This window comes from Tetranychus urticae, chromosome 2 (genome assembly GCF_039701765.1).
Source record: "Tetranychus urticae isolate SD_2017Ah chromosome 2, NJAU_TeUrti_SD_1.0, whole genome shotgun sequence".
Taxonomy (NCBI): Eukaryota; Metazoa; Arthropoda; class Arachnida; order Trombidiformes; family Tetranychidae; genus Tetranychus; species Tetranychus urticae.
Window position 1 is genome coordinate 5,794,116 of NC_142959.1, and position 21,589 is coordinate 5,815,704.

Genomic DNA, 21,589 nt, shown 5'->3' on the forward strand with positions numbered 1-21,589 from the left:
TAAATAGGTAAAGAGCAAAAAATCTGGTTTTCCATCATTGAAGGTAAACAAAATGTCTCGTCTAATGTTTTATTTTACTTCATTGTATCTTTCAAAATGATATCATTAGTAAATCATTTCAAATTTAAATTAAAACCTTATGTTTTAATTAATTTGCAACAAGAAACAAACCACTGGCCTGGTTTGAATTATGCTCCAATGAACTACATAACCATTTGACCATGTAAAGTTACCAAAAAACTAGCCCAAGTTTGGTTCCTAAACTTGTTTTCATTTCATCATTTTGTTGCCATTATGTCATTTCCCTGATCCTAATGAATATATGCATTCCCATGGTTACTCTGTTAATTGTCACATTATCTTTGAGTATAACTTTCAATAAAGGTTGCACTTTTCAATAATCATTCAACTTGTTACAAACCTTTCAATCAGTACGCAACGAAAAGCCTGAGTTTGTATCAAAATCAACACTTGCAAATCATTTGCAAGATTGAATTGTCAATCTTGACCATAATTCAATGATTAAACCAGTTGGTTGGAATATATTTTTCATGTTTAACCAGAAAAGTTGTTGAAAAAGTCGTTTTTCTTTCACTTCTAGGTTACAATTTTGATTCCTGGTTAGATTAATCAACAGATTGTGCCAATGATCAAGACACAATTAGGGTAAAATTTCCTTCTCCTAAAGTGCTTCTGATTACATCTTGTTCCTTAACCAACTAAACTTCAATTTATTAACAAGTTGAACCGGTTTTCTGGCTTGTTTACACTTAATTTATCAATTTTACCGTTTTGTGATCAAATCTTTTCAAATGGAATCCCTTGTTTCCAAATTAATCATCACATTAATTGTGCTTAATCTTGTTCTATCGTCTAACCGATCCAAATGTTTTGCCCTTTACCATGGATTTGAAGATATCGATGGTCCCTTGACTCGAATCAAGCGTCAAGAAAGTGGAGTGGAAGATGAATCTTCACGTACTTTGGTTTGTGATTTTGGTTCAGGATCATTGTTATCCGAATGCTCCTGGACTTACCCAATGGACGATCATCCAAATGTCCATTGGAGTAAAGGCCAAGGTACAACAGCTTACTGGCTTGGTGGGCCGTTAGTTGATCATACATTAGGTGATTCAAATGGTGAGTGATAAAGAAAAGTTTTGTACGAAAAAATGTTTTCTTAGGAAAAGGTAAATCATTCAATCTGTTGTCTTCCTTTAGGTGGATACATTTACTTTGAAACATCATACAAAGTGGTTGGTCGAGTGTTTTCCAGTGCAGCTCTTGAAAGTGACAAAACTGCTTCAGTGAAAGTTCCAGTTAAAGATGATTTACTGAATGGCCAATCCTCTCTCCACAGCAACCTAACCAATGGACAAGGCAATGGTTTACAATCTCAAGGAAGCTTAGGAGGTCCAGGTGGAGGTTCATCTTTAGATGGACGCTCAGCCTCTTCTTTGGGTAGTCGCTTGTCTGACAAACTGGCCATCTTTAAACAACCCTTGCTTCGTCTAACTCTCGATGATCCAATCGTCACCATTCCTGACAAGGCTCATCTTGAAAGTCCAAACATTACCAGAACCGGACCAGTTGGCCATTGTATTGGATTTTTTTTCAACATTGACGGACTTTCAGCAGAAAAACTCAGACTTTTGGTTAAAGATACGGAAACCTCGGAAAATCAAACTCTCTGGGAATCACGAACTCATACAGATGGTGCTTGGATAAGAGCAGAGGTTGCATATACTTATGAGACTTTTCACCAGGTAAGGAAACGCCAACACTTATCACCATTCATTTATCCTTTTACCCTTTTCTGGTTTCCTTAAAACTAATGATCAGTCCAACACCTTGAGGGTGCATTTAAATCTGTGTAACAAAAATATACATACATATATTATTTGATGTCAGGATGAGGATAAAGATGTTTGGGAAAAAGGTTTGAAAGGTAAAATCATGTATTATGGATTGTAATTTATTGGGAAGCAAAAAAACTCCCAACTTGTATCATTAATCTCATAAATTGACATTTACTTTTCTCAGGTAAATCTGATGAAATTTGAGGTGATTTGCTTTGGCTCACAGCTAAATTTAATATATTTTTGGCGTGTTTCAAAGGTTACATTGTGATATTGTGTTAAATATTGAATGGAAATGATGAGGTAAAAAATGTTGCCCTTGTCAAAAAACATGGAAACAAATGATTAAACCTGAAAACTGAGTTAACAAAATATATATATTATCATGTTAAGACTGTATAATCAAATTGATTTCATTGATCATTTTTTTAAAGCCTTTATTGAACTCCTTTTTTTGCCTTCTTTGTTTTGCCTTTCATTTTTAAATCAATTATTCAACCCATTTTAACTTTGATTTATGATTGATGAGCTTTATAATTTGTTTTATTTGAGTCAACCTTTATTTTTACCCTTTTACTTGCTTCCTCAATACAATAATTTACTAATTATCGTTTAATGATGATGACAAGACATGGTAATGTTTATGGTGTGTATTAATGATCTTGTTGGTTTTATTGACTCTCTGGGTTTTTTGGGTTTCTTGGTTGGTCATTGGGAAAGCTAATTAAAAGTACAAGATTTGAGTCTCATTTATACTAATTACTTTCATTGATTTATAATGTTGATTGGTTTAATCAATAAAAAGTTCAATAACTGGTTGGGCCTGAACAGGGAAAGATAAATAAATGGTTAGACCATTGAACTTGATTGAATATTCAAATCAATTGTTTATTCAATAACCATTCAATTATCAACAGTTAATTCAAACTTACAAGCAGTCTTGTATTGATTTAACAGTCAGTTGCTCTGTTAATCATATTCAATTGACAAGGAACAAGTTTAAATTGAATTATTAATGCAAAAAAATGATCAACCAAAGTCAAACTGTATTAATGTCTAAACAAATTTAGATTTTAATTTCTCATCATTCATCTTACAACCATTTTGATGTAAAGATAGTTTTTTTATCTGAAAGGCTTTGAAATTTCAACATTTTATATTCAATTTATAAACACAATTGCCTTTCATTTTTCAAGATTCATCTATACATTTTCAATTGAATACAATTTGATTATTTAGATTATCTTGGAAGGTGTTGCTAAAAGCTCAAATGAACCTGAACGAGCTTACAGAGGTTATGTTGCTGTTGATGATATATCAATATCTCCATTGGAAGAGACTGAAGGAGTTTGTCATGGTAAGATTGATTGAATGAAAAGGATTTTTTCGTCTTTTAACGGCTTTTTGTGGTCCATTTCTTTTGATTTTACTTTTAAGGCCATTGTACCTTCGAAGGTGGAATGTGTGGTTGGACCAATGAACCCGAAGCTGATGATTTTGATTGGAAATTGGGTCGAGGCTCGGACAATTTTTTCACCGGACCAGCCAGAGATTATTACAGCTTCAGTAAAGAGTATCCACTTGGAGGTTTCCTTTATATTAGTGCAGCTTATCCACGTCGACCAGGAGATAAAGCTGTACTAATTAGTCCTTCATTTCCAGCCACAGGTAATCAAATTTTAAGCATAAAACAATCTTTGGAACCATTCTCCTCCATCTTGTCACCATTGAACACTTAAACTTGAGGAGTCTTCAGCTTTTAAAAAAAATAGACTGTGAGGGATTTTTGGCCTGATTTTGGATCTTATCAAATAATTGAATCTCATGCTGTTAAAACTAAAATAATAATTAATTAGTCTAAAAAGATATTATTGATTAAACCTGACTCATGATTATATAACATAGTCTAGGCTCTAAAGTTGAAAACCGTTTGTTTGCCACTAAAAAGTTGAAACGACCAAATGTGTCACCAATCTTTTCGATTGTATTTAAGTTAAAAATCGATAATCGAAAATTAACTGTTTCTTTGTTTCATTTATCAGTTAGTGGACCGTTTTGTTTCAAATTTGCTACTCATATGTATGGTAATGGAATTGGTACATTGAGAGTTAAATATCGCCCAGGTGAAAGTAAAGATGATAAATCAGATAAAATTTTATGGGAAATGTCAGGTGAATCTGGCAATAATTGGTATCAAGCTCAACTTCCCATTGCTTCAGCTGTGGCATTTAATATAATATTTGAAGGAATCATTGGACCCAATTATTTAGGAAACATTGCCATTGACAGTATATCTATTGAACAAGGAGTTTGTCCAAGTAAGTTGACAAAATATTATCCTTATTTTGATCCTTAAACCTCCTTTTTACCTGTCTCATCCAATAAACCTTCATACAACCTTAAATTATGTAATACATTAGATTCACATTGACTTTGTTTCCCATTTTTAAACTTTTCATTTGCATATTCACCATATGCAAATGAATGTATTAATTTAATGTATTCAAGAGTTCAACTTGACCCAAAAATATAACTGGCTAACATGAAAGGAATTTTATAATCACTATGGAATAATAATTTTGGGTCAAAAAATGGTCATTTAATAGGTTACCCAGTTTTTGTCTCTCATTAACTGTATCACGGAAATGTCAAATTGTTGGTAGCCCATCATCATGTGTATGATTATGCATAGTGGTCATCTTTATAAAGTGTTTATCAACCAATAATCAGTGTGAATAGAAAATTATTGTCCAGTATATTTTTATTAGCAATGATTGTTATTGATATTCATGGATATGATCACAGGAAATGACCTCAATCACATAATAGACAATGCATGTCCATAAAGGTTAAGGTTTCTCTATCATTTACTAATGGTTAATGGGGTCATTTAGGCTCATCATACAAAATTATCATGGAAAGAATGAAAATCACTGTGAATTTACTATTACACGCAATCAATTGATTAGGTGACTAAATTTGAATATTAATTACACAAAGACAATTTGTTTTCAATGTTTTCTTTTTATTCATCGTCTGTCTAGTTTCACCACAAACTGCAGCCAGAAAATCTGGTGATTGTACCTTTGAGGAAAACATGTGTTATTGGACAAATCCGTTGCCCCATAGTGGAGTCGATGATTTTGACTGGATCAGACAGTTTAGCTTTGGTAATTATGGCCCTAAACATGACCATACCAAGAAAAATGCCAATGGTTACTTCCTAAGTCTTAATGGTGATGCCATTCAACCCTTGAGAGGTGGAACCTCGGCATGGATAATTAGCCCTGAATTTGAATCAAATCCTGATTTACCCAAATGCATGTCCTTTCACTATTTCATGTATCAACGAGTAATTGAACCTGGTGGACCCAATCTTGGCGGTTTAAGGGTTTATTTACGAACAGTTGGCGACTTTGGTGAAACGATATTAATTCCTATTTGGAAACTGAATAATCATCAATCATTGAAATGGCGGCGAGCTCAGGTTCCTTTAGGAGTTAAAAGTAAAGATGGTGATGAGGTTAAAGTTAAACCTCCTAAAAATATTTATCAAGTTGTAATTGAAGGTATTTGGGGTGATGCTAGGGTTGGTTCAATTGCTCTTGATGATATCAGCTTTTTTGATGGTAGCTGTAATGGTAAGTCTAGTTAATAAATTTACTCATTCAATGCATGATTTCCTTCATCTTGATAAGTAATCATCATTTGTCTAATTCATTGTTTTTAGTGATTCCTGCCAATGCTGAAGCTGTTCCTGGTGAATGTTCATTTGATAAAACACTTTGTGGTTGGAAAAACGAAACTCGGATACCAATTAGTAAACCCGGCCAACTGTTATCAACAGTATCGAAAGATTCCTTGATATCACATAAAAATGCCGTTTCTTCCATTCGCTCCAATCTCAATGATCCCAAAGTGATTCCAGTTTCATGGAAACTAGCATCACCTAATGTTCGCCCAGCAAACCTTCAAGATCATACCTTCCGAGCTCCTGGTAAGATTCATTTTAAATAAACATTATTTATCATTAACTAAAATTTTCGTCTACTTTTCAGTTGGTTACGTCTATTTTGATGTGTTCAATCAAAATACCTTGCAAAGTCCAACTCTTCGAAGTCCTAAATTTCCAGCTATAACAGGAGACTCAACAAAGGCTTGTTTAAGTTTCTGGTTTTCTGGTTTTGGTCGAGGAGAATCAACCACTCTTAACATTTATCAAATTAGCGGAGGTGAAACAAGTTCAGATGCAGATATCGGAGACACCAGTAGTACCTCATCTCCAGGAGGGGAAAAGGCCGGGGAAAAGGAGCCAAGAACTCTTTTATGGTCAATTCAAGCTCGATTCCTCGAGACGAGAAGAAGTCTTTGGTATTATGGACAAGTTACTGTCAATGGTGAAACACCATATCAGGTAATAAAAAAGGTTAAATTGTGCATGTTTAATGTTAATTATCTCATTTTCTTACCGTATCCTCACAGATTCTGGTTGAAGGTGAAGCTGTTGACGGAGGTTATGCTCTTGATGATGTTACATTTTACAACGGAACTTGTCAAAGTAAGTTTCAAAAGTCAATTACACTTACCATAAGCAGTTAACTCTCGATTAACTCGATAAACACTTACTTTAGTTACTTTGATCACTATTTCATTTTTTAAACATCTCCTGAAAAATGAATAGATTGACTGTTTTAAATCTCATTGTCGGCTGTGTTTCAGTTTCAACTCTTTATTTTCTCATTTCTCTTTCTGCTCAAAGAAACAAAATTGCAAAAAATTAACATTTCTAATTGTCTTTTCATTTTATTTGCTTAGCACGACCCATTGAAGCTGCTGTTAAACCCAAAGTAGAGGAATAATCAGCTGGTTATTTTATTCAATGTTTATATTCATCATCATTAATCATTCTCACCACCATTTTCATAGCTACCATCTTCATAGCCGTTAACAACATCTATATTCATCAACATAATGGACGAAACCTACAAATCTCACCTTAACAAGTCAGCTTTAATGAAGTACCCATTACATCAACTACTGACCACTTAATTGTTGAACAATTAACTTTCCTAAGTAGTGAAACAAATTCGGTAAATTTAACCTTAAAGATTATGTTTGCTTCAGTCAACCTTTTTTTACCATTATTAATATCATTTGAATTATCGTCATGTAATGTAAAAGTTGTTGTTACATTACCATTTATTGTTAACCTTACTTGATTAACTATACTTACTTTCATCAACTTGCTACCCGTTAATTGTGAATCGTGTTAATTTCATCTTCATTCATTTTTTTGCTAACAGTTAATAGAAACAGTTGGAGACTGATTAATTTACCTGAAGGCCATTGTTTTATAACAGCCAAAAACAACAATTACTATTACAATTGAATATTGTACAATATACTTTTTATTTTAAAATCTAATTACTACAATTAATAACTCTCTAATCAACATTTAACTAAACCATTTTTATTCATTAATTGCTGTTCAAATGTTAAAGAGATGAAAGCAAAAATTTTGATAAGTAAATAAAAAATGGTCAACATAAAGAAAAGTCTATCCAATTGTATTCAAGTTTCGGACAATACTTGATCACAATATGAGGTAAGATGATTAATTACATGGAAACACCTTAAATTACAACTGAAATGTTTCCCTTGTTTTGTTTTTCAATCAATGATCAATTGATTATTCAAATTGAACTTCAATGTAAACTGGTTTACTCGCTTTCAAATACAAACATGTATAAAATCAAACTCGAATCGAAATTTAAAGTCAGACTTTTCATCTACAAACAGATTCCAAATAAATTCAGTTGATTGGAATTAACCAGAAGCTTTATGAGATTTCAAAAGATCCATGATGATCAACTAAATCATCTTATCTATTTAACAGCTAAACCGAGGGCATTTTACTATTGAATTGACCATGAAACTGACCCAGGCCTTAATAAGTAATTTGTGAGGACAAGATGAAAATGCTTGTGTTGTGTCTGATGCAGTTGATAAGGAAGAGAGGTAATTTTGTCTAATTGTTAATCATTGGCAGAAGTTAACCTTGGAGTTAATTATAGTTGAATGAAAAGATAATTTTAAATCAAAAGTAAAATTAAAGACAAATGATTGATAATCTACTCTTAATGGCGAACATAGTATTTCAAATTGTAAACATTTTTAGACTTATGCATTACTGAATTTTCTTATTCAAAATTTTTCTCTTTTTTTTGAGACCAACCTCATACAATTGCGATTCAATCAGATTTATATTAAATAATATGTTAAATTAACTTGATGATAACCGATTGTTGTACTCAAAATATATTTAGGTTAATTTATGTTTGATTTACAAAAACAGCAAATGACAACCAAGAAAGTTGTAAGGTGTGATCAATAAAAAATGAGACTAACTTTAAACAATGATATTTAGGTAATTATTAGGTTTATTTTATCAAATTTAGTTTTAATTTGATTATTGAGAATTATTAATTAATATTAGGCCAAACTAGCCCATAAATTTTATTTCAATCCTATTTATTAAACGCTTAGAGTGAGCGGTGTAAATTTTTAGCAGTAAATTTCAAGGCATAAAATGTGTGCGCAATAAGAATGGCACTAACTTTAAATCCTTTAAATTAACTGGTTAATTTGAATTGAACATTGTTTTTGGGTGCAAATAAAAGAGGATGATATTTGAAATAATGTGAGTGAGTTTCATTCCTTTCGATTGAATTTTTCACCTGAAAAAGTGACCTCAAAGATGAAAAACTTGAAAAATTAAATTTTCATCGGTAAAAAAGGCCACTTTTTCAGGTGAAAAATTCAATCGAAAGGAATGAAACTCACTCACATTATTTTAAATATCATCCTCTTTTATTTGCACCCAAAAACAATGTTCAATTCAAATGAATTAGTTAATTAAAAGGATTTAAAGTTGATGCCATTTTCTCTTGTATGCCTAATCTAATGTTAAAAGCCTGAACCAACAAAAAATTTTGCGCTTACTTTTAGCGTTGACTAAATAAGATTGAGGTCGAATATTTTGATCGAACTACACATGGACCTTTGTCAATTCTCAATAATTGAATTAAAACTAAAATTGATAAAATAAACCTAATAATTACCTAAATATCATTGTTTAAAGTTAGTCTCATTTTTTATTGATCACACCTTACAGTTTCTTGCATTTGGTTGTTTATGGAGAAGGTTATTATTAACGTTATAATAATGGGTTATTAAAGTTTATTAATTACACCAAGGAACAGATTAATTCCATAAGCATTGTCACGAATAATGAAGCCAAAAGGATGATTAACAATGAATCGAGGTCCTCTTGATCGAGCTAAAATGGGAAGCTTGTAACTGCCCACAGATCCAGAGGTTTGATGTTGTGATCCTTCTTCACTGATTTGAATTAGCGAGGTGTGCATTGAATCGGTCACTTTGAGTCCTTCTGAGGGTGAGATTGTGAAAAAATCGGTATTTGTAATGAAAGGTAAAAATAATCCCATATCTGGTAATATTTTATTCAGATCATATCTTCCTTCCAGCCTAAACTTTGGCAAAGACAGTTCAACCGTTTGCTGGGTTAACGAAGAAATCATTGAATTGAGTTGGTCCGTGGTGAGTGAATTAAGGAATTTAGTTAATCCAGGTTGGTGGGTCAATTCAACAGGCAGAATAAGAATCAGCGAAATGTCACCCTGAAAGGGAAGCTCCAACATTTTCATGTTTACATGCCAAAACTCGGCATATCGATAGCTACCAGTGGTTGACATCATTTGAACATCACCCAGGCTACCATCATAATTATAAAAGGTACGAGCAGCAGTTAGAGATCGGTCAAAGGGTAACTTCCAATTGCCCTCGAAATAAATTACATTGATTAAAAGAAGCTTGGTTAAATAGTCAAATGGTTGGTTAAACAGTTTAACCATCTTGTTATTTGTCTTGGAAGCAACCCATTTGTTAACCTTGTTCATTATCTGGTAACCCTCTGCAGTAAAATCTTCCTCGGCCACCGAGGCATGGTACTCATTGAGCAAATGGTCCGCATAATCAGCCAAAATAGGAAACGCTTTATCAACCAAAACCAGATTACCAAGTTTAAGGGTAAAATTACGTTGCCAACTGCGTATCTCAATCATCTTATAATCAAAGACAAGCTTTGGGTTGAGATGGTAACCAGTTGAAGAGGGAAATCCAAATATGAAATAAAAGCAAAAATGGAAGACAAAAGGAAAATTAATGGATAATTAATTTACTGAACAATTTTAATTGTAAATGATTAAAAGAAGAAAAAAAGAAATCAAAATTCTGAATCTTCCCCTTTACCAAATTTAAACAAAAGCTACATTGATTGACCCTTAAAATAGCAAAAAACGAAGGTAACAATTGAAGTAAAAATAATACCAAAGCTAATGATAAATGTGTGATCAAGTCATTTGCAATGATAATTTTTCCAGCGCTTCAATGTTTCAATATGTTAATTATGGTCAAATTATCGGAAGCCTGAATCAATCTTATCATTAAACCATGATCATCACACACAAATGTACAGAGTAAAAAGTATATACAAAGGCAACGTTTTACCCTGAAAAATCTAATGGCCAGTCTAATAGTGAGATTGATTAATCAGATAGCAAATGAATGACAGACGCTTTTCAAGGTTCCTTTGGTCATTTTACTTTGATTTACCAATAACAATTAACCTATGACTTTCAACAATTAACATAAACAATGGACAAGAGAGCAAAACATTGATGTAAACAACAAAGTAACTTGTATTTGCCATATTTTTAGGTTTAAAAGCATGAAAACGTTTTAATGTTGATTGATGAAAGTGAAATGATTAGGAAATGAATAATAATAAACTGATCAAGGTTGAAGTTATTTTGTTGTTCAACTGCAAAAATTAAATGATAGTTAACACTATTGACAGTCAGATTATGGATTAGGCCTATTACCTTGATTGTATGATCAATAATTCAATGTTTTTATTGTAAAGGAATCAATCATTGCAATTATCCAATGTCATTAACAGTGAACACCACAATCATGTAATATTGTAAACCATTAAAAAAAGGGTTTACATGATAAAGAGAAAAGATTTCAACTTGAATTGAATTTCAATTGTTAACAGATTTTAATCCAATCTCAAGTCTAATTGTATTAATAAATTTGCACTTGTAATCTAAATTCATTGTAACACCTTAAAATAAATGTTGATTTGACCATTTAACTCATTCAATGTAAACATGTTTTCAAATTGGAAACTTGATTTTCACTATTCTCATCAAATGGACATTCAATTGGTCAATTTGATTCCCTTATTGATGAAAGTTTATTGACTGATTATTGTTTTTGTTTGCTGTGGTTCATCACAGGTTGGTAACATTGGCCAATGTTGATGAACTGTTTTCATTAAATACTTCAACTATGGTCAGGGAAATTGTTTCATTTTATGGTTCAATAATCAATCTAATCATGATTAAGATTTTCTGTCAATCTATCAATGCTTCTGTTTTTTCCTGCTTGGCAAGAAATGAAGTCAATATTTTAAGCTAAAAATGATTTCGAGTGAAAGTAAGGAACAGACAAGATTCATTGACCAAAAAGATTGGACTCAATTTTTGTCCATCCGAGGACAAAAAGGAAGCCTGTTGGTTAGTTTAAGGTAATCGGCAATTAAAGATCTAAATTAACTGTTCATTTGAATTGGAAATTGATTGATTTACATTCAAATTGATATGGATTTGCTGGTAAAGTTGAACCAAAATATTGAAAACTGGTTAAGCAAAGCAAGGTCTTTTCACTTTTGGGTTTCAAATTTTGTTTAGTTTTTAGCACCTATTGAGTTTATTATTAATTTGAATAAATTTACTCACCTCTTTGAATGCAGCATGAATCTCATCTGATGTCTTGAAGCTCAGTGGATACTGAAAAGTATTGATAATCTGTTGAGCTGTTAAACCACTTGCACCTCTTAAAAGCATTGAGTACATCATTGAGATACTGAGAGGTGAAAAGAAGACATTTTCAGACAAATTGTGGACTGAACGGTAAAATGAGAGGGAAAATTGGTTGATTGGTAGCGCTAGAGATGAAGTTGAATTGAAACTGTTTTGAGTTAATCCAAATTGAACAAGAAAACAGATTAAATAGATTAAAGTTAAAGGTAAAGTAAATAGATTCATATTTGATTCCAGTTGATCACATAAAGTGAAAGTGAAACAGACAAAAGAGCATGAAATTGACTTTGTTTAGGTAAATTGATGAAAATTGTTTTTCGTTGAACGTTAATTTAAAATTACTATTGCTGAATTGTGTTGAATGGTTAGATACTTGTGATTATAATTGTGAAAATGATGAAAAATACAAAAGAGTTGTGGAGTTAAATTGAAGAGGTTGGACCAACGATCAGCAAATGTCTGTGAAGCAAAAACACGGAGAGAAGTGCAATTCACAACAGGAAAAGGTAGGCAATGAGTATGAATCGGAAAATGTTGATTATGTTGATGAAGACGTTGATGTTGGTTGAAATATAATTTACTGAAATGAAATTAAAATAAAACTGTGAAACTTCAATTGAAATATCAATACATTTCAACGCGTTTCTTGGTCTACAGTTGTGTATCAAGGTCACCTAAGAAGGCGGATCTTTCTCGGTTGCAGTAACATTGAAGACCAGCCTAAGATGAAGCAGTAATGAAAGTCAATTTTCACTTAAACTTGACTTTAAGAGATGGTCAAATGATGATTAAACTGATTACTGGTTAAACAATTAATCTAAACAGTTAATATATTTTAAAAGTGCTCTAGTAAACTGGTGAAATGGTGACAAATTTTAGGTAAACTCAACCTTATGCCAAATGTAAATGTCGGGTTACTTTACTGGTTGTTGCTGTTGATGTTGATTGTTGTTCATTATTATGATTAATATTGTTTGCATTGTTTCTTATTGCCAACATTATTGCATGATTATTAACTTTAATAAACAAGGGTTGATTTGTTTTTCCTCCTACAAGTACAATCAACCTCTTAATTACTTGAAATACAATTCATCTTGTTCCTTTAAATACAATGTACTTTGAAAGATTTAATATAAAGACCAGTAAAATTGTAATTCCTTGCTCTTTTAAACCAGTTTGACAACAGAATTACGATTGTTAATAGTCAAGTAAATAACAATAGCCTAGGAAATTCAAGTATCCAACTTAATTCAATGTTTTCCCTCATCACAATCATCATTATCATGATTAACTTGTTTACATCTTTCCATGTTTCACTTGATAAACAAGATCAACAATGAATCTTGAATTGATCAAGATCGGGTTGATGGTGAAGATGATGATGATTAAGGATCCTTTTTTGCGTGTTTAGTTAACCTTACAAAGGGATTATCGTTGGTTGATTGATAACTTTTTGCCTCTCATTTGGCTATTAACTTTCCCTTTGTCAATTAATTAATGTTTTGATTGCCAATTGCAATGAAATATAATGACTGTGATAATTTTGGTTGAGCAACGTTAATAAAAGGCCAAGTTGTCGATAAAACTTGATTTGTTTTGAAAGCCTTTTTTATTTGTTTGCTGAATTTCATTGATCCATTCAATATAATGATAATTCATGTTTATATTTTTCTTGTCTCTTGATGATGTTCAGTTTGAACAATTGATGGGTGAACAAAAGATTGATTCGGGTTTTTCAAGTTGATGCAAAAAATAAAGTTACACTGATCATTAATTATCAACGATATTTTAATGGTTGTATCATGAATTGTGGTGAAACCAAAAACATTGTCATTAATGAAGGTTACGATTTCAATTTTTGAATCCAATTTTAAACACAATTGTTGAACACAAAAAAAGAGTGAGATAATCAAAAGTCCATTTACAGTTGTGAATCGAGCGAAAACTGAGCAAAGAAGATAGACTTTTGTTTTCGGTTGAATTTTGTTGACAATTTTATTTCACAGATTCTGATGACTAATTAGCAGTATTGTCTGGTTAAAATATGTACGTTAAAGCTGATACTATTGTAACTGTCCATTCAATCACTCCGACAGTAATAGCTTTTTATGCTTTCTAAATCACCCAAACTCTTCACAGTTAACCAACGAAATCAATTAACCAGATTTATTACTTTGACTTTAGTAAATCCGGCACGCACTGTACTAATTATATACCAATAATATGAGTTAGTTTATAACGATCATGGATATCAACTATCGCAAAGACTTGAAGATACAAATAAGATACAAATACAGTTTGAGTGAGTTTGAGTATCCAGCAATAGATGGCTGCTCGAGTCTAACAAGTGAAATATTAATTTTTCAGGTTTTCTTGTGGCAGATCAATGCTAGCAATGGACGATCTTTGAACGTATCAGTTTACTAATCCAATGTTTAATGTCGTGGATAACTTGGTACCTATTCTGGCAGTGATTTTTTACTAGATTATAGATTTTAGCAAGAGATTTTTCAAGAATTGCAAGCAAGCTTACATACAGTGATTATACGTTTATTTTTACAAAAATCCGAAACATCCCTTGATTAGAACAAACTTTCTGCTTGAAAAAATTAACCACTTGTCTAGTTATGCCATGTCTTTTAGCGACTATCGATGGACTCTCTTCTTCACATTCTAACTTTATATTTGATTCCTTTGATAAAAGTAATCTAACTAACCTTCATACCTTATATTAATACTTTTTGATTTCATCCAAAAAAATAGCAACATAGTGAAACTTTCATCAATTTGACGCCGTGTTAGTGCATTCAGCTTCTACAGTATATATTGTTTCAAAAAGACATCTATTAGAATTGAGATAACGAAAACGCCAGTGATTCAACGATGATCTGTTCAAGAGAAATTAACGATAATTATCGATATCGGAACACAACAACTCTAGATGCTATGCATACGTTTGAGCTCGTTGACAGCATTTTTGTCTCGGATGCTATTTTGTAATATCTTATATTTATGGACTAAATAATAGAATAGTTTGATGATAGTTTGAATAATTATGAACAATTCTAACTAACAAATAATATTTTAATTTTTAATGCGATTTTTACAATGAAAGATGACAAAAAATGATTTAATTAATTTACGCTAATTTCGCTTAAATGTTTCTCTACAAGAGAATCTACATTTTCGTTCATAGCTATCAAATGACGTAGCTTTTCAACTAGCTTAGAAAATGGTACACTTGACTTGGTGTTTTTGTTTTTTTTTTCGGGGAGCAAGTGATCCCTTCTGCCAATTGCAGCAATTGGCTTATGGTCATTTGCAAAAGTTGAATCTACCTTTTCAATTTTTTGAAGCTGCGATATAGTCAATTGCATGACCACGATTTGCATCTTCAAATTCCAATGAAACAAGTTCACATTTCAGCATGCGATAACAAACATCCACTATGGCTGTCACTAGATTTGCTTCACACGCGTAAACAAATTTGGTCCGAATTTTCCAAATGTTCACGTTGTTGGCCATCGCAAAATTCGGATTTAATGAGCCGCAATAGTCGGTTCCAAAGGAGGTCAGAACATTCACTTATTGGAAGCAGCAAATGCAATTATGGTCATTAGTGTAATTTTTGCTGAGGAAAGTTATCGCGTTTCAGAAATTGTTCTATTTTTCACAATTAAAAGAAAAAACTAAAAAGATAAATTATATTTTAACACAATTGGAAGAAGGAAACTAAAATTTGGATTTTCCGAATAAATGAAGAGGATACTAAAGAGAACTTTTCAGAAAGCGCTAAATTTAAAATCAAATGTAAATACAGCCAGATACGTGGTCGTCCTTATCTCCGGCGAACTTTCATTAGTATGAAAAAGCTTAAAAATATCGAATTAAAATTGACACTGGGAAACAAGCTAACACATAACACCAATCAAGAAGCTTACAATCATCTGATTGGATTGAAATGTAATTTAATTACTCAAAGTTGCATCAATGAATCCCAATTTTACGATAATTCGCATTCCTAGAGATTGGAAAGGGCAAATACTGCCTGAGGAATGAATTAAGATGAAGACCAAAGCAAAATACATCAGAAATGATAAAGACAAGATCAAGAGTTGGCTTTCTTGTATTTACAGCCTTGGCAAAAGATTGAACTTAACTCTTGCTTTTCAAAGTGCTAATCAACACTTACCTGATTCATGTTCAACTTGATCATGATGCTGTTTAGGGCGAAAAAGATGAAATAAGGAGGAGAAAATGATTGATTAAATGAATACAGTTGAACAGAAAAGACATCGAGTTTTGCCCATTTCTCCTTTTCCTTGACCAGATTCAACACAAAAAGAAATGCTAAAAAAACCTTTTATCAACTTCAATTTTATTTACCTCTCTATTAAAACAGTAAATATTGCAGTGAATGTAATCAATAATCAAAGCAAATCAAAGATGAATAAATACATCATGTATAATAGCATACATAATTTAGTCGATTTACATTTCGATTAATTTGCTCATAGACAAATCGTGTTCAATCAATCTAATTGCATGATTACAATAATATCATCTTAAAGTTGTAAATTGGCCGTATTTTAAGTACCATCAATAAGATGCATAATAATAGCTTTGGTAGAGTTGATTTGAGATTAGTTGAGCTACAAGTAATTACAATCTTGAAGTACAATTTAAATCAGACAATTAAAGGGTGTAACACTTAACAGCCTGCAAACGAAGGAGGTAACAAGAAAATTAAGCTTACCTTTAATCACAAAATCTGGTAATATTAAGATAACAGCAACAGAAACAATGAAACCAAAATCTGTTGCTTCAATATCTTCATAAATATCTCCATCAACATCACCAAATTTTGTGAACCAAAGCTCAATTTTCTTGTTACCTTCTTCATTTACAGTCAGTTAATTGTTGCACCCTTTAAATTGTATGAGTAGTTAAGTGATAGTTAAACCACTGCATCGAGAAGTTATGAGATATAAACTCGAGGGCGAAGCCCGAGAGTTTTATCTCATAGCTTCGAGATATTGTGGTTTAACTGATTTAAACCACTATGTAATCTAATCTCAACACTTTTTTTCAATTTTCAAGACACAATTTTGTCTTGATTTTCCATTGCTTTCAATGGGTTTTCCTATTTTCATTTTAGGTTTCTTATCATTTTCATTTTAATTTTTGACTTTTTTATCAGGTCTAATCATTCTCATTATCACTGTCTTTAGAGCAAACTGTGCATTTTAGTTAACAGTGTTAGTTAACCATCAAGTTAACCAATTTCAGAAAGGCATCAGTTTATACAATTTAAACCACTACGTTTAGGGTAACCAGTATTTAATCAAATGATTAAATTGTATAAACTGATGCCTTTCTGAAATTGGTTAACTTGATGGTTAACTAACACTGTTAACTAAAATGCACAGTTTGCTCTAAAGACAGTGATAATGAGAATGATTAGACCTGATAAAAAAGTCAAAAATTAAAATGAAAATGATAAGAAACCTAAAATGAAAATAGGAAAACCCATTGAAAGCAATGGAAAATCAAGACAAAATTGTGTCTTGAAAATTGAAAAAAAGTGTTGAGATTAGATTACATAGTGGTTTAAATCAGTTAAACCACAATATCTCGAAGCTATGAGATAAAACTCTCGGGCTTCGCCCTCGAGTTTATATCTCATAACTTCTCGATGCAGTGGTTTAACTATCACTTAATCATTTGATTAAATACTGGTTACCCTAAACGTAGTGGTTTAAGATTGATTTAAGTGAATTGACAGTTAAAGCTATTTTACAATGGGAAAGTGAACAAAAGAAGGATTGACAAAAATTATCACAACTAAACGCTTAAACATACATGAAGCGTTTTATATCATTTTTCATGGTTTACATTCATTTACAGTGACCAAACGGATTTAGTTAACAATCAAGGTTGAAAATTGAAGTGATAATCAATTAATCAATTTGCTTGAATGCATCAAACGCAAGTCACTTTTTATCAGACACAACCGATGAGTACCATTAAAGGTGCTCAGAGTGAGTGGGAAGTTTCATTTACTGTTTACCTTTAATTGTGATTTAGTCAATTAAATTTACTCGATTCAATCATTGAGTAAATTTTTCTAAATGAATCAATTAAAGTTAAATCAGCAATCATTACTTTCCTCGTAATAATAACAATATTATAACAATGATAATCTTTAAATCTCTAGAAATTTTGTTAACTCTTTTTTTACAACAAAAATATTCCTTTCAATAATTACTAATTATTCCTTTTTAATTATGATTAACGTGCATAATCACTAAATGAGATTAGGAATAATTAACAGATCAACATTATCATCATCATTAGCAAATAAAACGTACATAAATCAATACATTGCAAGAGTCTCGAGATTCATTTGTTGACAAATTTTCTCTCGAAGTTTCTCTTCAAAGCTCGAATTACTTAAACAAATTGTTTAGTTATTGTCATTTTAAATTGTCTAATTTAAACTATTTGGACAACAAAATTAGATGATTCAAGTGACAATCAATAATCAAACAATTCGGTTCAATGTTACAAAGTTTGATTCGTTTTTGTTTGCAACACAAATGATGGTGATAATTGTAACAATTACAAGACAATTAATACAATAACAATGGCTACTTCTACAAGTGGTTCAACAGTTTTTCATAAAATTTAAACTTGTCAACAATTTTGTGGTTAAATTTTTTCATCTCTCACTTTAAGTTTCACTATATTTACAATTATCATTGATTGATTATTGCACCTTATTTTTACAATCAGTTTCACTATCATTAGTTTTCATGTCACTTGAACTTATTTCAATGTGATTATTATCAACTATTTCCAGCTTTATTTCAATAGTTTCAGTCTCAGGTTCACCAATTATTGATCCATTTTCACTAGTTTCGTTATTTGACTTTGCCAGTGTACAATTGATTGTATTGTTGTGTGAACAGTCGTTAACAATTTCACATTTTTTCACTTCATTATCAATCTTTATTTCATCCTTGGAAATCAGTTGAGTTTCCTGGTTCAAGTCATTAATATCTGCTTTAATTGGACTTTTATCACCATTCATCTTCAATTTAATCGTATTGTCCAAATCAGTAGATTGGTTACATTGCTTAACTTCAGTTGACTCTTTACTTGTTGCCTTGGCTTTAAGCTTAAGACAAAGTTCCCTGTAAAACAAAAGATAAATAATGTAAAATTGAATTAGTAAAGAAAATTTGATGAATTGAAATTGTGGTTGAATCGATTCAACTGGAGTGATTAAAAAAGATAAAGGTAAAGTCAAATGCATCTACAGTGATTAAATTATCATTTGAAAGCAGCAATTAGTCATTGCATAGTTAGAGTCCAATTAAGCCAAAAGCTTGGATATTTAACAGAGCAAAGGTTAACCAATTGGAAATAATTTGGAAAAACTTACTTGGAATACAAATTGAATAAATCTAAAAGTAACAAGTCCAGTTGATTGTATTAAGTACAACTATTTGATTAAAGCTTATGAAACGTTAATTTATCGATATTAATGAGAAAGAAATAGAGTGAAACAAATAATGCTCTTGTCAGGTTAATTGAAAACTAATTGAGTCGATGGTAAACAGTGAATGAAAACAAAGGGTTGAAAAACAGAGAAAAGTGAAAAGGAAACTGGAAAAATGAATAGACAAATTGTTACCTCATTTGAAGTAAACTTCCTTCAAGACTTGAGGCGAAATAATTTGATCCAGTTTCCGGCGATGAAAAGAAAGATGTAATACAAAAGGTAATCGTATTATCAGTTAATCGATAAGCACATCCATAACCTTCCGGTGTAACAGCTCCATAACCAACAAGAATCAGCTTCCGATAAACCAATTGACTGGTTGATAATTTAAAATTGAGATGTTCTTTGTAAGATTTTTCCCTGAAAATCAGAGGAATCTCAAAATTATGCACTTTGGCCAGACCTTGGAGTGCATATAGATGATTATCTGGTCCATAACCATCAATAGTCTTTATCCAGTGACAATCCAAAATCCATATCAAAAAGATGACCATCAAGATTGACCAGTGTAATTGAAAAGCAAAAGAAGAAGAAAAATGGAAGAGAAAAAAAAGAGTAAAATAAGTAAATTGAAGCACGAAACAAAAATCTAGAATAGAATACAAATTGACTCAAAATAAATTCAAAAGATGAACTTGGAGAGAGAAGAAAAATAAGCTCTGAAAATAAGCTGAAAAATAAGTGAAAAAATGTTTCATGTAAAAAGTCTTTGAGTTTTCATCCATTTCAGAAAGCTTTGATTATTAAGACAAGTTCAACTGAGATCTAACTAGACTTGGGATCAACTGCTGGGAAAGTAAAACTCTGTTTACCTGTAACATTACAGGCAAATATAATGATAATAATGATGATGGAAAACAAAAAACAATGAAAATAATAATAATAATAATAAATTGTCTAGTTGTTTAGATACATTTTACAATTAAAATGTGTAATATTGTAATATTGTATTATAAGAGGTTAAGGGATGTGATTAAGATGAAGCTAAATATAATATGAATAACGTGCAATGTAAATATAATCGTGATATAATATTACTGTAACTACATTGAAACTAATAATAATTATAATAATAATTTGATATTAAGAAAAATGAAGTAAAATGAGAGAAGAGAAAAAACTTTGTTCAGAATTTTTATTCCATTTTTCCCTGGTTCGTTCTTGTATCATAGCATATTAGCGATATTTGCATTATCATTTAACATTTATTCACATCTATTTTACTCCAAGACTACATTATTAATGTGTATATACCTTTATGAGTATATACATTCAAATACAAGGTGTTCACAATCAATGAATAATATTAACTCAACATTTTTGTTCAATCATTTTTTTGTCTTCCTTTTCTTTAAACTCTTTCCAGTAATTTGAATAATTTTTCATTTTACAGTTAATTTGTACTTCAATATCTGGCAGCCATTGAATAAGATGACATTATTGAAGATGGGTAAATAGTTGAAGCGTTGGGAACAATTGGGAAAAGGCATAAATTGTTAATAACAAATGATGGGCAAGTTGATTGAAACTCCCTGTAAAAAATGTATTATGCTGATTGAACTGATGGCTCAACTCAATTCAATTTTTGCTGATATTTTCATTTGTTTCTCTTTTCTTCAAGAGATTCAAGATATTCCAACTCTAAGGTTCTCATATTTATCTCTAGTTGAATATAATAAATAGTAATATTAATCATTTCAAAGTTTTCATTAATATCATTACTATTCAAAATGGTTTCAAATTTAGTTTTGTTTCAATGTCTTTGATACAATAAATTGTTTCCATCCTTCAAACTGGCAAACCATCAAAGTAAGAAAATGGTAATATTTACAATCCATTAATCAAACTCGTATTTTCAATCTACAGACCAATTAATGTTGTGATGTTTGACTAACGTCTAATTGTGAAACGATAAATGGCTAAATTTAAGTTCATTTGTAAATTTAAAATTGTAATAACTGGATCGAAAAAGGTTAACTTTTTGAGTTTTAGCAATTTCAACTTTAAATTCACATGAGCTCAAGATATAATTATTAGTTTTTTTGGTGATTCCTAATGAGAATCGTGTTGAACTTGATGAGAATCAAATTAAAACTTTTCAATGTAGAAACAAGTTGAAGATGATGAAGAGAGCTGATTGAACAAGATGATGAAAATAAGGATTGAGCAAAATTTGTAAAAGAGCAACATCATGT

General features: G+C 31.1%; 3 protein-coding genes across 3 annotated transcripts in view; 1 reads left to right on the forward strand and 2 right to left on the reverse strand.

The window, feature by feature from the left end:
• The first annotated feature begins 601 nt into the window (after positions 1-601).
• Positions 602-7,414, forward strand: LOC107366556 (MAM and LDL-receptor class A domain-containing protein 1). The gene is made up of 10 exons (XM_015934184.3): positions 602-1,140; positions 1,222-1,766; positions 3,099-3,216; positions 3,297-3,527; positions 3,902-4,177; positions 4,904-5,500; positions 5,590-5,856; positions 5,918-6,273; positions 6,342-6,417; positions 6,675-7,414. The coding sequence occupies exons 1-10, from the start codon at positions 813-815 to the stop codon at positions 6,716-6,718; spliced, it is 2,838 nt and encodes a 945-aa protein (XP_015789670.1). The 5' UTR covers positions 602-812; the 3' UTR covers positions 6,719-7,414.
• Positions 7,415-9,042: 1,628 nt separating this feature from the next.
• Positions 9,043-12,613, reverse strand: LOC107366569 (iripin-8). Its single transcript, XM_015934200.3, has 2 exons — positions 11,744-12,613; positions 9,043-10,021 (listed from the first exon to the last, which is right to left on the reverse strand). The coding sequence occupies exons 1-2, from the start codon at positions 12,050-12,052 to the stop codon at positions 9,092-9,094; spliced, it is 1,239 nt and encodes a 412-aa protein (XP_015789686.1). The 5' UTR covers positions 12,053-12,613; the 3' UTR covers positions 9,043-9,091.
• A 4,957-nt stretch (positions 12,614-17,570) lies between these two features.
• LOC107366463 (choline O-acetyltransferase-like) overlaps positions 17,571-21,589 on the reverse strand; it is a 40,439-nt gene continuing 36,420 nt past the window's right edge. Inside the window, exons 11-12 of the mRNA XM_015934075.3 lie at positions 19,527-19,843; positions 17,571-19,023 (exon numbers count right to left, since the gene is read on the reverse strand). Of these exons, the coding sequence (XP_015789561.1) occupies positions 18,597-19,023; positions 19,527-19,843 (744 nt within the window). The 3' untranslated portion in view covers positions 17,571-18,596. The remainder of the gene's footprint in view (positions 19,024-19,526; positions 19,844-21,589) is intronic.

Coding starts and splice junctions, on each gene's coding strand:
- LOC107366556 (XM_015934184.3), top strand. CDS start 813: ATGGAATCCCTTGTTTCCAAATTAATCATCACATTAATTGTGCTTAAT. Junction 3,217..3,296: donor GACTGAAGGAGTTTGTCATG/GTAAGATTGATT, acceptor TTTACTTTTAAG/GCCATTGTACCTTCGAAGGT. Junction 5,501..5,589: donor TTTTGATGGTAGCTGTAATG/GTAAGTCTAGTT, acceptor CATTGTTTTTAG/TGATTCCTGCCAATGCTGAA.
- LOC107366569 (XM_015934200.3), bottom strand. CDS start 12,052: ATGAATCTATTTACTTTACCTTTAACTTTAATCTATTTAATCTGTTTT. Junction 10,022..11,743: donor TTCATGCTGCATTCAAAGAG/GTGAGTAAATTT, acceptor CTCAACCCAAAG/CTTGTCTTTGATTATAAGAT.